Source organism: Eurytemora carolleeae, unplaced genomic scaffold, assembly GCF_000591075.1.
Source record: "Eurytemora carolleeae unplaced genomic scaffold, Eaff_2.0 scaffold191, whole genome shotgun sequence".
Lineage (NCBI taxonomy): Eukaryota > Metazoa > Arthropoda > Copepoda > Calanoida > Temoridae > Eurytemora > Eurytemora carolleeae.
Window position 1 is genome coordinate 321,201 of NW_019396105.1, and position 15,971 is coordinate 337,171.

The window sequence follows — 15,971 nt, forward strand, 5'->3', positions numbered from 1 at the left end:
TTATTGGACCTGATAAACATTAATATTGGACTTAAAATAGAACAGTTTTTTGGACCTGATAAACATTAATAATTTACATAAAATAAACAGTTTATTTGATCTGATAAACATTTATATTGTACATAAAATAGAACAGTTTTTTTGACTTGTTAAACATAAATATTGTACATAAAATAAACAGTTTATTTGACCTAATAAACATTAACATTGTACTTAAAAGAACAGTTTATTGGACCTGATAAACATTAATATTGTACTTAAAATAGAACAGTTAATTTGACTTGATAAACATAAATATTGTACATAAAATAGAACAGTTTATATGACTTGATAAACATAAATATTGTTCATAAAAAAACAACTTATTTGATCTGATAAACATTAATATTGTAACATAAAATAGAACAGTTTATTGGACCTGATATACATTAATATTGTACATAAAATAGATCAGTTTATTTGACTTTATAAACATTAATATTGTACATAAAATAGAACAGTTTATTGGACTTGATAAACATAAATATTGTACATAAAATAAACAATTTATTTGACTTGATAAACATAAATATTGTTAATAGAACAGTTTATTTGACTTGGTGAACGTCCATAATATGTACTTAAAATATAGAAGGATATTTGATCTGATAAATATTAATATTGTACATAAAATAGAATTTATCTACTTAATAAATATTGAAATTGTACATAAAATATATAAGTATATTAACGTTGTTACTGGAAGTTTGTGCAAGTACATACATTCAATCATTTATTAGATTGGTTTTGATTTCACGCTTAATTATAAATCTATGGTCTCCAGGCGATTAGAATCTGGTTTAAAGGAACTAACACTCCAAACCCGGGAGCACTGAAACAAAATATTTTAATTTATAATTAGTTTCAAGAAACTCTATTATGATTAAGAGCTGAAAAATTAATTATTTGTGAAACAAGAAAGCTAACGATAAAACGGATTATTTTCTTGTAAAAGTAAAAATAAAACAATGCCATAAAAATATGAAATCAATCATAGTTCTATGCAAAAACGTTCTTGATTTATTTTCAGCTGTAAGCGCTCAATTTGGAAACTAGCTTTCATTTGAAACTGAACTTCTCAATAAAAGTCAACCGCCCCAAGTAACATTTTTTAACCAAGCTAAGAATTTTTAAAGGGAGTGTTCGCGAAAAATGAAAGGGGGTATAGGCTTAATGCGATAAAAAAGCGCTTTAGATCTGTTGCGTCTATAAGGAGAAAATTGTTAAACTTAGCGCCCATACAAATTGAGAAAATTGCAACATTCGACGACATACGACCGTAATAAATCAATTTAATTTCAAACAAATCATTCAGATATTACAACCTATAGTCATCGATTATCGTTCGCCACATTTGTATATAGTTTATATTTTATAATATTTTATTTTTAATTTGTTTTGAATTTGATTATTTCTCTTGAGAAATAATCAAATTCAAAACAAATTAATTAAAAAATATTATAAAATATAAACTATATACAAATGTGGTGAAAGATAATCGATCACTATAAGCTGTAATATCTGAATGATTTGTTTAAATTTAAATTGATTTTTTACGGTCTAAGTCGTATGTTGCAATTTTCTCAATTTGCATGGGCGCTAAGTTATTCGGCATGAGACGTCTTTTACAATTTTCTCCTTATAGACGCAACAGATAAAAGTAAGATTAGTTGCGATCAAAAGCGCTATTTATCGGATTAAACCGAACACTCCCTTTAAAATCTAAATTTGAGGCAAATCGATCAAGGAGCTCCTGAGTTATGATCGGACAAACGAACAAACAGACAAACGGAGATTACTATTTTGCCCACAAAGGATGAAACGTTCTTATATATTCTGTTTAGTACGTTCTTATATATTCTGTTTAGTAAGTTCTTATATATTCTGTTTAGTACGTTCTTATATATTCCGTTTAGTACGTTCTGTTTAGTACGTTCTTATATATTCTGTTTAGTACGTTCTTATATATTCTGTTTAGTACGTTCTTATATATTCTGTTTAGTACGTTCTTATATATTCTGGGTTCCTTTTCGGCCGAAACTTGTTCATTTCTGTGCTTTATCATTGTGTAAACCATCAACCTACTCAATTGAATGCAGAAATTAAAAATAAAACTTTTTTAGAGTTTTGGGTCGTCTTTACAGTCTCGTCCTTTGTGGGTAATCCTGTATATTATCTGTCATATCTTTAAAATCCTATTATTTTTTATGACACATGAAAATAGTGAATGAATATTGAATATACCAGTGAAAATATTGCTTGTTATTAAATGTTCCATCAGAATCTCCTCGTTTCATCTTTAGTTCTACTCCCACCTTATCCTCACCCTCATCACAACCAAGATATCTATAATATTAAAAATCATAATATGGAAATTTAAAAAGTTTTTAAAAAATTAATAAAAAAAATCTCAATTGCGTGAAGGGACTGTAAGCGCAATTTTAAGTGATTTTCCATAATGGAAAGCTGGGTCACTTTAAATTAAGTTTACAGTACTTTCAGGAGAAAATAAAAAGTCGCCTATGTTTGTCGTCTTCCATGATTCAGAAGAGGATTTAACACCCTCTCTACTCTCTGGTCCTCAAGGGCGTTACCAACAGGGTCGGTCAACCCAGCTGACCGGCCCTGAATACCCACTAGAGGTCCAGATGCACACTGAAACAAAACACATGGCTTGACACCCCATGCTTACTTTACAAGTAAGTAGTAGTAGCTTTGTCTCAAGGTGAAGATCAATACGGTTGACCGTTTAAGCCAGGCCGGACTGCAGGTCATCTCAGTAGACCTTGAGACCATCACGGTTCGGCCAGTCAAACCAGATCGACCAGCACACTCTGAAAGTATCATACTTTCAGGCAGTCTGACAAAGCAGTTTAGCTTTCTGGTCGATATAGATAACAGGAGGACCTTACAGGTTTGCAGAGTAGGATTACCATTTTTAAAATAGTCACAGACAGTCTTATGAGAAGGAAGGACGGAGTCATTTATTTCAGGAAGACGATAAACAAGGCTTTTTCAACCATATTGAACAAAGGTCCAAATAAAGACTATAAAATCTCCAACTTCTCCAAGGTTTACATTAACAGGTTGCAAAAATATAGGGTTTGGAATATCAGAGTTTGTGGCAAAGGTTCGAATTCTTTTGGCAGAACGATTAGTTCAACTTTTGAAAAATATTTAAATCAGGCCGTTTTCAGTACAACTTTTGCCTTTCAGAGCTGATTACTCAATATAAACCCTCTAGAGCTGACATAATTACCTGAGCATTCCCTGTAGAAATTCTCTCCTAGAGCTGAAAAAATTACCTAACTACTCCTAGTAGAACTCCTCTCCTAGAACTGACATGATTACCTGACTACTCCCAGTAGAACTCCAATTCCTGAGCTAGAGAGAAGTTTTACAACAGAGCCAAGCTCAAGGTCGGAGAGTGCTCGAGGAAGGGTTGGATTACTTGGATCTGAGTTATCTTGCGTCCTGTTTTTAAGTTCAATATCTCCAGCTGTCGTCTGTTCCTGATCCTTGAATCCATCCCTTCCTACTCTGCTCCGTTCCTTCTTTGTTCTCCTTCGTTCCTTTCGCATGAAGTCAATTTCCTCCCAGTCATCCAGTGTTACAAGTTTACTAAACTAATTTTTATGAAAGCTCTCATTTAAAGAATCCCACATCACATTTTTTATTTCAATGAGAAAAGATAGTGTGTTCTTTTTCTGAAATGTGACAATTAAAGATATTTTTTTTCTTTTTTGTGTGGAAATAATCTACTTGACATTCAAGTAAAGTTCACGAGATACCATGGTTACCCCTAAAGGATCAAATTATCAAATAAGCCATATAAAGACCAGATTCAAGTCAGAAGACTTAATCTAAACTAGGGATCGTCTTACAGTCTCAATCTTTGTGGATAACCATGTACCTCCATCAATGTTCCATTGATAAAGGTTTAAATATATATGTATTGTACAATTGAAATCACTAATTCCACTTTCTGAATGTATGGGATATTCTTAGTTAATGTATTATCATGATGATTTAGTAAAATTTTCTTACGTTTGTCCGAGTTTAACAAAGTTCCGAGCATCTTCAATAAGGTCGTCTGTATCGTTACCTAATATTTAAAAATTAATTTGAGAATGAACCTTACCATATTTCTAACTGATTAACTATGCACAGAGATTCAGACATCTGTGAAAATTATGCATAAATTGTTAAAGCATTAACTTTACAGTGTTGTTACTCTTTGGCTTTTGGTTTAATCATACCAAGCAAAATGTCAACTTTAGTAAATTTACTCTTATATGCAGCCTAAAGTCAGACCGCGTCAACCTAGTTGAACCAGCTAGCCTTGCCTACAGAGCTAGGCCAACTTTATTGATCCCTGACAATGTAGTTGGTGTACCGGGTGGGGCAGTACAAAGGACCTTTAGCTCAGGTTCAAATGTACACGAGTTGAATGTGATACTGAAGCTCACTTGTACATTTTTGTAGCCCAAGCCATTTTAGCACTTCAGAGTATCAGTTTTTGACTTCAGTTTAGGAGGAGAAATTCGTGAGAGATTGCGCATTTTGGATTACTGTGTTTGTCACATACCTAGGGAGTACCCGCGAAACATAACAGTTGGTAAATAGTTTAGAATGTCTTCTTCCACAATTTGCTAAGTTGTTTAATACCAAAGACAATAATAAAAATATTATATAGGAGTCATATTACAGTAAAATTAACTTCAAAGTAAAATATATTTGAGCAAAATATTTTTTAAATGAATAAACTGGAAACAGCCTTTAGTATCTAATACTGTGTATGGAAGACGACATTCAAAAATATTTACCAACTGTCATGTTTCGTGGGACACCCTGTACCTGAATCCGAATTATCTGACTGAACATCCCTGGAAGTGCCAGGAACAAGTTCACTCCTGTAATCAACTGAAAATAAAAGTTTAAATTTTTGATTCTTTTGAACATGTTTTTAAAGTAGCGAAATTTAACAAACATTTCGCTTACTTCGCTTGATTGCAGGGTGGGACGGATGAGAAAGATTGGAGAGGATCGGAGATGAACCGGGAAGAATTGAACAATCTATCTCCGTATCCTCCTCCTCGCAGGAGTTCATGTGTCCTACTAGAGCTAGGTCTACCTAAAAATCGAACATTTGAAGAATGTGACAAATCCTCCCAACTCAAAAAAAAACGCCCATACATATAATCAAGCAGGGGAGGGGCGCCGCTCCCACTCTAGCATCACATTTTGAGCAATATCTCAAGATAATACAGTTGGTTTATAGGTCAGAATGGTTGACTTTATGGTAGACTGTTTAGTTCATTGTACATAGTAAAAAATCAATCAAGCTAAGTTTTGATAATGGATTTCGTTTTGATATCCTTATATTCAAGCTAAACTGATAAAAATTTCATTTGGTAAAAGTTAAGTTAAATTAACCCGTTCCATGAAACAATATATCAAAATCTACCTCTTCATGAAAAAAAAGGCTGGTTTTAAAAATAAGTAACAAAGAAATACAAAAATTAACTGTACTTAACATTTAAAACTGATAATAATGCAAAGAAATCTACGTAATATATTCTAATTATCAAACAAAAATTACTAGTTTTAATGAAAAAAAGGCTCGGTATTCATCCAGTAAAGAATACCTTTTATAAAATAGAATTTTATAAGATTTAAGAGCAGTCAGATTCCGGTCCAGTAAAGAATACCTTTCATAAAATAGAATTTTGTAAGATTTAAGAGCAGTCAGATTCCGGTCCAGTAAAGAATACCTTTTATAAAATAGAATTTTATAAGATTTAAGAGACTGTCCACGTAATTTTAAGTGACTCTCAGTGCTAAGTTGGTAATGCCTGATTCACAATGGTACCTGTAAACCTTTGACTGATCAAGGTTTTCGGACTTATTCTCATTAATCTACGAAAACGCTTTTAATTGTTAAACGCTTTGTTTGCAAGCTGTTTTAAGTTCTAACTCTTAATATTCACTTTCTAGAATTGGTAGAAAATAAATATTTATTTCAAATCTTTGGAAACCGTTATGGATGTAAAATATTCGGTAATATCAAGGGACACAAGTAACGCATCAGCTGTGTTGAGTTTACACTGTGCACACAGAATTTTAAAGGAATTTAAATGGTTTTTTATTTTTTTCTGGATTATATGAATAAAATAAATCCCCTGGATATTGTAGATGTCTCTAAATTTTTGGATGAAACTGTATTTCTTTCCCTCACATTACTTTTTCAACATCTGATTTTCTAATCCCTATATCTTTGCAATGTGATGGTGTTAACTTTTATGTTTCAAACCGAAACTTTGTGATCTAAAAAAATCAGAGTTCTAAATATTTCAGGTCTAAGACATCATGTTGCAAAGATATTAGGATTAGAAAATTCGATTTTGAGAGGTGTAATTAGTTTTATGTTACGATAAAAATTAATGTACAGAAGAATAAAGGAGTCCCTATAAGGGGGGGGGCACGGTGGGATATTTTAGGGGGTCATGGAGTGAGGGTGACTGGCTTTTGTCACAAAATTCCTCTTAAAATGCATTTGTTTTGTGTTACATGGTGAGAATGGAGAAAATGAATATGTTCTAATATTTTTTTTTCAAACATTGCAATTATTGTAGCTAGCATTTATTTATGATTTCAATTTATAATTACTTTTCCCGCACATATATTTCTCCTTGAATGGATCATGTAAACCCGCAATATATGTAGATGTCGTCTTTGTTGAGCGAGCTATTTCGGAAGAAAAACATATATTTTATAGCAAGAAAGCATATGGGGTTCGGTATAATCTAAATATATAAAAGGATTCTAACAGCCATAAGAAAAGATTTAGGGGCTCAATCAGCACGCCAAAACCTTGATTTAGTCAGAGTAGCGTGTTGAAAAATCCTATTTTTAAGAGTTTTCAATGAAATAGTGGGTTTCGGTCGAAATTCTTAACTAAAATATAAAATTTAAACAACTTAAGAGACTTCTCTCAAAAAAAACCTTGAGCGGCCAAGCCTTATTTGACATAAATAAGATGATAAACTCATTTTGGCTTATTCCCCCCCTCCCCCTACTACCCCACTGTGGGGGGGGGAGGGTACCTTCCAGTCGTTTCTTCTTGTGTAGAAGATGATGATATTTTCTTCTTAAACGTTTTCAGATAATTTATGTCCTGGAATATACTCTCCACACTACCACACTTCTCAGGTCTTAATCTAAACCAAGCAGGATTATATTTTACGATAAAAAATAGGCAAGGATTGAATATGGATGAATCACTATGCAAAAGATGCACTAATAATGAGGACTATGTAGTTGGGATTAAGCACAATTGAGGAGGCACTACTGAGGGCAGCTTTATATAGTAGGTTAACTATACGATACAATATAGTAGTCGCAAAAATAATTAAAATTCTATTTCTCTATTCTATGAGTCTTTCTAATCCACCTTTGTATGACGACAACAATTCGTATTAGCTTAGCAAGAAAGGTCTAAAACCTTTCCTGCACAGATATCAATGTTGAACTAAAGAAGAAAACCTATAAATATTCCATTACATGATCACAGTCATGAAGTTTTTAAATCTTGAATTCATCATTTGGAAAAATAAAAATTTCTCATGAAAAAAAATACTTACACTTCCTTAGAGTTGTGAAGCAGAAAGGTAACAGAATTACTCTTCGTGAGTTCCCGAGGTACTGAAGGAAGGATGGGTGTAAGAGGAGGAGGGAGGGAGGAGGAGGAGGAGTAGTGTGGAATCGTCCTTCTCCCCAGGTTGGATTCTAAAATTAGGATTAAGGTCCCACCGAACAGAACTGGCGGGAACAACTAGTTAAACTCTGCATTAGTCGTTGCAAAACACAGACTTTTGAACCAAACTGGGATTCAAAAAGTCAAGTTCAAAAGTGGTTCAAAAGTCGGTGTTATTGTTAACCAATGCTTAGGATCCTGATCCGGATCCGTTGGATTCGCAAGATTTTGGCTTCCTGGATCCGGATCCGGATCCAAGGGGGTAAAATATCAACTATAAACTGCAAAAAATACTTTTTTACGCCTAAACCCAAAATCTGAACTTTTGAAAAAAAGAGAGATTATAAAATTTCATTTCTGAATGGTTCATCAAGTTTTAGGATAAAAATATGCGAAAAAAATAAAACAAAAAATTTGAAAATTATTTTTTGTAAATCTTATAGAAATGACCTGGATCCGGATCTGAATCCGCATCAAAATTAAATGGATCCTAAGCACTGTAACACACGACTATTGCAAAATTTAACTCGACTTTTGTATGGTAAACGTGGAATGGCAGAAGACTTAATTTAAACTTTGAATCGTCATTTATAGTTTAATTTTCTCTCCAACATATTTGTAATGATTCTACCTGAACTATATTTGGATTTGGATAGAACCTGGGGATCCCATTTATCATCACTCCGAGTCTAGAATAAATATATGTAATTTTCTAATGCTGGTCTGTTAAACTGAATATTCGGAAATTGTTTATTATTATTAAAGGGAATGTAAGCGAAATTTCAAGGTCCCTCAATGCAAAGATGGCAATTCCCGATTCACAATGTTACCCTTAAAAGCAATGCCTGGTCAAGTACGAATTAGATATCAACGTTTATAGTTTTGGAAACTTTGGGTTCTCTGTAAAAGTCACTTGCGCATTCCACTGCATGAAAACTTTTAAAATTATCAGAATTAAACAGTTATAAACCTAGAAAACGACAATACATTCCACATCATTGATCAGATTAAAGTCTCAAGGGTATAGTTGTGAATCGAGGATTTCAATCTTTACATGGAGGGTCACATGCAATTATACGCTTACAGTCTCTTTAAGTCTGTGAGGTTTAACGCTGGTGAAGTTCTGTGTTTTAAAGAGTATTTATCTTTGATGAACTTTAATTTATCTTTATTTAAAATTTTCAGCGTAATAATAACAAAAAGACCATTCATTATAATGCACTGCCTGAAACCCATGCAGGTATATAAAAACGAAAATTTAATCTTTTCTTAATTTGAGAGTACTTTAATGGATTCGAAAACTATGTATTTATATATCTCGTGAATAATTTAGAAAATTGTTGTTTTTTTCTTTAAAAAAAGAATAAGTTACTAATGAAGGAACTGTCGCAGTAAAATATTGGAAATACTATTTGATCTTGATATTAACAATTAGACAGAAGCTCCATACATTGGTATCTTTTCAGATATCTTTAATCCTGGTTTTATTATCAATTTTCAGATATCTTTAATCCTGGTTTTATTATTGATTTTCAGATATCTGTAATCCTGGTTATATTATTGATTTTCAGATATCTTTAATCCTGGTTTTATTATTGATTTTCAGATATCTTTAATCCTGGTTTTATTATTGATTTTCAGATATCTTTAATCCTGGTTTTATTATTGATTTTTAGATATCTGTAATCCTGGTTTTATTATTGATTTTCAATAAATTCAGTAAATCACAGATATTTAATATCTGATTGTTTGTTGGTCAAAGGTATTGTCCCGGGCCGACCTTAACAGGGAAAACTTATCTTCTCCAGGCCAAGCTGGGTTTACAAAGTTGGTGTACACATAAAACTTTTTCATGAAAATTAGGAAATAATGCATATAAATGTTCTTTGTACCAAATCTAGTTGTATTGAAGATAATATCTATCTATATTAAATGTATCTGTATATTTTTTACCAAAACTGATTGCATAGCATATATATCTGTGTATTATGTACCAAAACTGATTGTATTACAGATATATCTTTATTGTATGTAAATGTGTATTATGTACCAAAACTGATTGCATAGCATATATATCTGTGTATTATGTACCAAACAGATATATCTTTATTGTATGTAAATGTGTATTATGTACCAAAACTGATTGTATTGCAGATATATCTGTTTGACTCCCTCCAGAACAGAAACTGCTGTTAGAGTTTGGTTTCTTCAAGATAGGTCTGAGGTTCCTGTGCTCTACCAGGTTATCATGAACAATCTTGTAAACATGAACTGTATTCTCATCCTCACTCTCATCCGTGGAGGAATCTTTATTGTGAACAGATTTCTCCTTCTTTAAGTATGAGGGTTTAGAGAAATCAGAGACAGGACTTATTTTGAATCTACCAGCCAGAGGAGCTGCAGGAACTATTTTCTCTTCACTCATCCTTCTATTCCAGGTAGGAACTGATGGTTCTAGTACAGACTCACTACAGGAACCAGGTCTGATCAATGATACTTAACTTTATATATTTTAAGTCTTGTGAGTGAATTATTGACATGAACTAAATAATTTTATATTTTATTGTACAGCTAAAGATAAGCTTGTGTTAATCCAAATTTAAACAAAAATACCAATAAAGTTAAATATTCCTTTCATAATAAGTTGAATTCAGGTTTTGAGGAGAACTTGCAATATTTTTCAATTTCTGTACTTCTTGATCAAACGTTGTATTAATATTGTTATGTGAGCCCACAGATGAAGTCAGCCTTTGTTCCACAGAATTCCCAAAGGGAAAGTTTTCATCATGTTCTTTTGTATTAACATTCATGTCCCAATCATCATCAGAGCTTAGTTCAATTTTTTCCACTATTTCAAGATCTGCCGTCATTGATATAAACTTTTTCATATTAAGGTTTTCTATTGAGCAGTATTCTAGTTTTTCTTTAGCTTTCATACAATCATCATTAATTATGCTGTCATCATGAACCCATTTATTAGAAATTTTGAAATGATGATCTTCAACTCTATTCTCAGCTATTTTTATAGAATAGCTTTCTGTTGTTGAATATTCAATGTCTTCCATCTGCTCTGTGTCTAGAACATCTTTGACTGGTTCTACTTTCCTGATTCTCTCAGTTTGAACCATCTCCAGTTCCTGATCTGATAGAATTTGTTCTTCGACAAGTAATTGATTGTTGTCCAAAGATTCGTTTGCTTCTATTGAAGATGTTAATGCATTAGGTTCTTGGACATCAACAATTTTCTTTGAAATCTCATCTCCAGAATGAAAATCTTTTTCTAAAATATATTTCAAACCAGTGATATCTTTGTTCAAATGTTTTTCTGCTTCAGAATCACATCTTTCTAAAACTTCTTTGTTAACAGAACCATTTTCCAAATCACAAAGTTCTTTAATTACAGGTTCAATATCTTCATCTTGAGGTTCATATTCTTTTACTTCAGGTTTAGCTGAAACTTCAGAATCTTCAATTGGAAGATCAGTATTTTCTGCTGGAGGCACGTTATTCTCCATTAGAGGTTCATCATGGTCAACTCTAGGTTCATAGTTTTCAGGTTTAGTAGCTTCAACTAGAGGTGTATTATCTTCAACTAATGGTTGATCATCTTTAACTAGAGGTCTATCATCTTCAACTAGAGGTTTATCATCTTCAACTAGAGGTTCAGTATCTTCAACAATAGGTATATCATCTTCAACTTGAGGTTCCGCATCTTCAACTAAACGTTCAGCATCTCCAACTAGAGGTTTATCAGTTTCAACTAGAGGTTCAGTGTCTTCAACAATAGGCTTAGCACCTTTAATATGGTCAACTCTAGGTTTATAGTTTCCAGGTTCAGTGGCTTCAACTAGAGGCTTATCATCTTTAACTAGAAGTTCAATATGGTCAACTCTATGTTTATAGTTTTCAGGTTCAGTGGCTTCAACTAGAGGTTCAGCATCTACAACTAGAGGTTTATCAGTTTCAACTTGAGGTTCAGTATCTTCAACTAGAGGTGCAGCATCTTCAACAAGAGGTTCAGTATCTTCAACTAGAGGTTCAGCATCTTCCACCATAGATTCAGCATCTTTAACTAGAGGTGTATCATCTACAAACAGAGGTTCCTCAACTAGAGGTTTATGGTCCTCAACTAGAGGTTCAGTATCTTCAACTAGTGGTTTATCATATTCAACTAGAGGTTCAGTTTCTTCAACTAGAGGATTATCATCAACAACTAGTGGTTTGTAATCTTCAGCTAGAGATTGATCATCCTCAACCAGAGGTTTATCATCTTCAACCAGTGGTTGATCATCTTCAACCAGAGGTTTATCATCTTCAACTATAGGTTGATCATCTACAACTAGAAGTTTTTCATCTTCAACTAGAGATTGATCATCTGCAACTAGAGGTACAGCATCTTCAACAATAGGTTCAGTACTTTCAACTAGAGGTTCAGTTCTTTCAACTAGAGATTGATCATCGTCAACAAGAGGTTCAACATCTTCATCTAGATGTGTATCATCTTCAACTAGAGGTTTAGAATCTTCAACTATAGGTTCAGCATCTTCAACTAAAGGTTCAGCCTCTTCAACTAGATGTTCAGCATCTTTAACTAGAGGTTCAGCATCTTCAACTAGAGGTTCAGCATCGTCAACTAGAGGTTTATCAGCTTCAACTAGAGGTTCAGCCTCGTCAACCATAGGTTCAGAATCTTTAACCATAGGTTCAGCATCTTCAAATATAGGTTCAGCTTCTTTAACTATAGGTTGATCATCGTCAACAAGAGATTCAGAATCTTCAACTAGAGGTTCAGCATCTCCAGCTAGAGGTTCAGCAGTTTCAAATAAATGTTTAGCATCTTCATCTAGAGCTTCAGTTTTTTCAACTAGAGATGTATCATCTTCCACAAAAGGTTCAGCATCTTCAACTAACGGTTCAGCATCTTCAAATAAAGGTTTATCATTTTCAACAAGAGGTTCAGAATCTTCAACTAGAGGTTCAGCATCTTCAAGAATAGGTTCGGTGTCTTGAACCATAGGTTCAGTATCTTCAACTAGGGGTTCAGCATCTTCCACTGGAGGTTCAGCATCTTCAACTAAAGGTTTGTCATCTACAGCTAGAAGTTCAGTTTTTTTAACTCGAGATGTATCATCTTCAACTAGAGATTCAGCATCTTCAATTATAGGTTTATCATCTTCAACTATAGGTTTATCATCTTCAACTAGAGGTTCAGCATCTTCAACTAGAGGTTCAGCATCTTCAGCAAGAGGTTTATCATCTTCAACTACAGGTTCAGTATCTTCAACTACGGGTTCAGTATCTTCAACTACAGGTTCAGTATCTTCAACTGCAGATTCAGTATCTTCAACTATAAGTTCAGCATCTTCAACCATATGTTCAGCATCTTCAACCAAAGGTTGAGCATCTTCAACCATAGGTTCAGGATATTCAACTAGAGGTTCAGCATCTTCAACAAGAGGTTTATCATCTTCAACTAAAGGTTTATCATCTTCAACTACAGGCTCAGTATCTTCAACTACAGGTTCAGTATCTTCAAATAGAGGTTCAGTATCTTCAACTACAGGTTCAGTATCTTCAACTACAGGTTCAGTATCTTCAACTACAGGTTCAGTATCTTCAACTATAAGTTCAGCATCTTCAACTAGAGGTTTATAATCTTCAGCTAGAGGTTTAGTATCTTCAACTAGAGGTTCAGCATCTTCAACTAGAGGTTTATAATCTTCAAGTATAGGTTCAGCATCTTCAACTAGAGGTTTATAATCTCCAGCTAGAGGTTTAGAATCTATATCTAGAGGTTCGGTTTCTTCAACCAGAGATTTACTTTCATAAACTAAAGGTTCAGAATCTGCAAAAAGAGATTTATCATCTCCCAACAGAGGTTCAAAAACTGAAACAAGATCAATTAGAGGTTCAGCAACATCTCCTACAACATCTACAAGAAGTTTATTGTCTTCAATCATTGGTTTATCTTCATTTACTGGAGGTTTTATGTCTTGATTTCTTGGTTTATCTTCATCTGCTGGAGGTTTTTCGTCTTCATTTATTGGTTTATCTTCATCTACTGGAGGTTTGTCGTCTTCATTTATTGGTTTATCTTCATCTACTTGAGATTCAGCTTCTTCATTCATTGGTTTTGTTTCGTCTACTGCAGGTTTATTTTCTTCATTTATTGGTTTATCTTCATCTACTGGAGGTTTGTCGTCTTCATTTATTGGTTTATCTTCATGTACTGCAGATTTAGCGTCTTCATTTTTTGGTTTTGTTTCGTCTACTGGAGGTTTATAGTCTTCATTTATTGATTTATCTTCAACTACTAGAGATTTATTGTCTTCATTCATTGTTTTAGATTCGTCTCCTGGAGGTTCATTGTCTTCATTTATTGATTTATCTTCAACTACTGAAGGTTTATCATCTTCATTTATTGATTTAATTTCATCTACTGAAGGTTTATCGTCTTCATCTATTGGATTTTTATCTTGTTCAACCTTAGCTTTATCTAAGCCATCCGAGATTTCTGTTTCTTGAACAGAATTATTGGTGTCATCAACAATATCTACTTCTTCTATTGAAAATTCGGATTCTTCCAGATCAAGCTCATCTTGATGTTTTATGCTTTTAACAGTGGAGCTTATCGCTTCAGATGGAAAATCAAATTTATTCATTTTATCCTTGGTAAAAGTCGTAGCAGAATCAAGAATCTCTTTTTTCGTAGAAATCAATGGTAGACAGAAAGCTGAGCCAGTTTTAAATTGCTCACAATTTTCTTCCTCGTCCCAAAGCTCTTGTGAATTCGCATCAATCCCATTTTTTTGGCAATATTTAGAGAGCCAGTTACTTTCTAATTTAAAGTCAGAAAAATTTGTCATATCAAAAATATCTTTTCCATTTTCTCCTTCTAGAAAATCTTTTGATTTAGGTTCGGTATCTGACAATAAAGAGTCTGTTGACTCCGGCTCCAACATGGAACTTGCAGAGAGTAAATATCTTCCTGGTAGATGAAATACAGAAGGAATTTCAGAGCGTTCTTCTTCTTCGGACTTTGAGAGTTTAAATATATCTGTGAAATCAACCTCAGTAACATCATTATCAGTTTCATGAATATTTCTTGCATGAGATGAATTAAAAACGATATTATCTCCAGTATTGAGGCTATCCAAGGAAAAATCTAATAATTCTTCCTTCTCTGTATCAAATTTTGATTTTATTTTACTTTTGATGGTACTTTCTGCATCCAAAGATTTAGAGTTGGATGCATTCTTCATCAATCCTTGATTTGGATGTTCTAGAAGAACAAATTGTTCTAATATATCCTCGTGGATAGTTTCTTCTTCACTTTCACTCCCGTACATTATATTTACGAACTATTTATACAGTATATAAATTTGCTGTACAATGGTACTGGGTTTAAAAAAACACACAGTGTGTATATGGATGATTAGTTAGAGTGAACTAGTTGTGTCTGGTTGTGAGGATAGGGGGGGGGGGAAAGGTAGGAGAACCATGGCAACTGAGGTTAGATTCCCCCCTCCTCTGTTCTAAAGTTACCTTTCAAAATGTATACCATTTAATGATAAGTAGCTTCACAATATTTTACAGATAATTGGGATAGATAGATAGTTAAATAGATTGATAGTTAAATAAAAGAACTAGACTAGTTAGAAAGTTGTCATGGTTATATATTTTACAAAATATTCAACAATATAAAGTAAGGTAGACTCAAGGGCTGGGTCACAATACACAAAGGATCAGTTGGATACAATTGAACAAGATACAGGGAATCTGTTTACAATAGACAAAGGATATCAGCATACAAGGGATCAAAAAAATACAAAAAAGAAATAAGGGAGCAAAGTATAAAAAGATACAAGGGATGAAACAAAAAAAATAAAAACACAAGGAATGAAACTATAAAAAGATACAAGGGATCAAACTATAAAAAAGATACAAGGGATCAAACTATAAAAAAAAAAGCACAAGAGATGAAAATATAAAAATTAGGATATAAGGGATCAAAACAATCTTATTGGAGAACTCGGTAGAACTAATGTTCTTAGCTTGGATCAAAGATTCAAAGTTGAGTAGATTTACATTTAAAGGTAAAGTTTAGTGTGCAGGTGGAGCTGTAATATATAAAGCAGTAATCTCTGTAAGGGTGTATGTATGTCCGATCATAGCT

The 15,971-nt window shown here is 33.1% G+C and overlaps 2 protein-coding genes across 2 annotated transcripts; both read right to left on the reverse strand.

Annotated features, from left to right (window-relative positions):
• Window positions 1-529: 529 nt before the first annotated feature.
• LOC111695048 (kinesin-like protein KIF13B) lies at window positions 530-2,817 on the reverse strand. The gene is made up of 3 exons (XM_023464198.1): window positions 2,732-2,817; window positions 2,284-2,385; window positions 530-871 (listed from the first exon to the last, which is right to left on the reverse strand). The coding sequence occupies exons 1-3, from the start codon at window positions 2,812-2,814 to the stop codon at window positions 811-813; spliced, it is 246 nt and encodes an 81-aa protein (XP_023319966.1). The 5' UTR covers window positions 2,815-2,817; the 3' UTR covers window positions 530-810.
• On the reverse strand, window positions 2,816-15,645 carry LOC111695045 (titin-like). The gene is made up of 11 exons (XM_023464196.1): window positions 10,427-15,645; window positions 9,930-10,278; window positions 8,427-8,484; window positions 7,683-7,827; window positions 7,146-7,259; window positions 5,642-5,813; window positions 5,041-5,173; window positions 4,897-4,962; window positions 4,087-4,144; window positions 3,391-3,660; window positions 2,816-2,873 (listed from the first exon to the last, which is right to left on the reverse strand). Exons 1-11 carry the CDS (start codon window positions 15,142-15,144, stop codon window positions 2,816-2,818), a joined length of 6,141 nt encoding a protein of 2,046 aa, XP_023319964.1. The 5' UTR covers window positions 15,145-15,645.
• Between the last annotated feature and the right edge of the window lie 326 nt (window positions 15,646-15,971).

What these genes read in the sequence shown, in the direction of transcription:
- LOC111695048 (XM_023464198.1), bottom strand. Translation starts at nt 2,814, where the DNA reads ATGACCTGCAGTCCGGCCTGGCTTAAACGGTCAACCGTATTGATCTTC. An exon ending in TACTACTACTTACTTGTAAA is followed by an intron (nt 2,386 to 2,731) that starts GTAAGCATGGGG and finishes TTAATATTATAG; the next exon opens with ATATCTTGGTTGTGATGAGG. An exon ending in AACAAGCAATATTTTCACTG is followed by an intron (nt 872 to 2,283) that starts GTATATTCAATA and finishes ATTTTGTTTCAG; the next exon opens with TGCTCCCGGGTTTGGAGTGT.
- LOC111695045 (XM_023464196.1), bottom strand. Translation starts at nt 15,144, where the DNA reads ATGTACGGGAGTGAAAGTGAAGAAGAAACTATCCACGAGGATATATTA. An exon ending in CCTTTTTTTCATTAAAACTA is followed by an intron (nt 5,174 to 5,641) that starts GTAATTTTTGTT and finishes TTCGATTTTTAG; the next exon opens with GTAGACCTAGCTCTAGTAGG. An exon ending in CCACCCTGCAATCAAGCGAA is followed by an intron (nt 4,963 to 5,040) that starts GTAAGCGAAATG and finishes TTTTATTTTCAG; the next exon opens with TTGATTACAGGAGTGAACTT.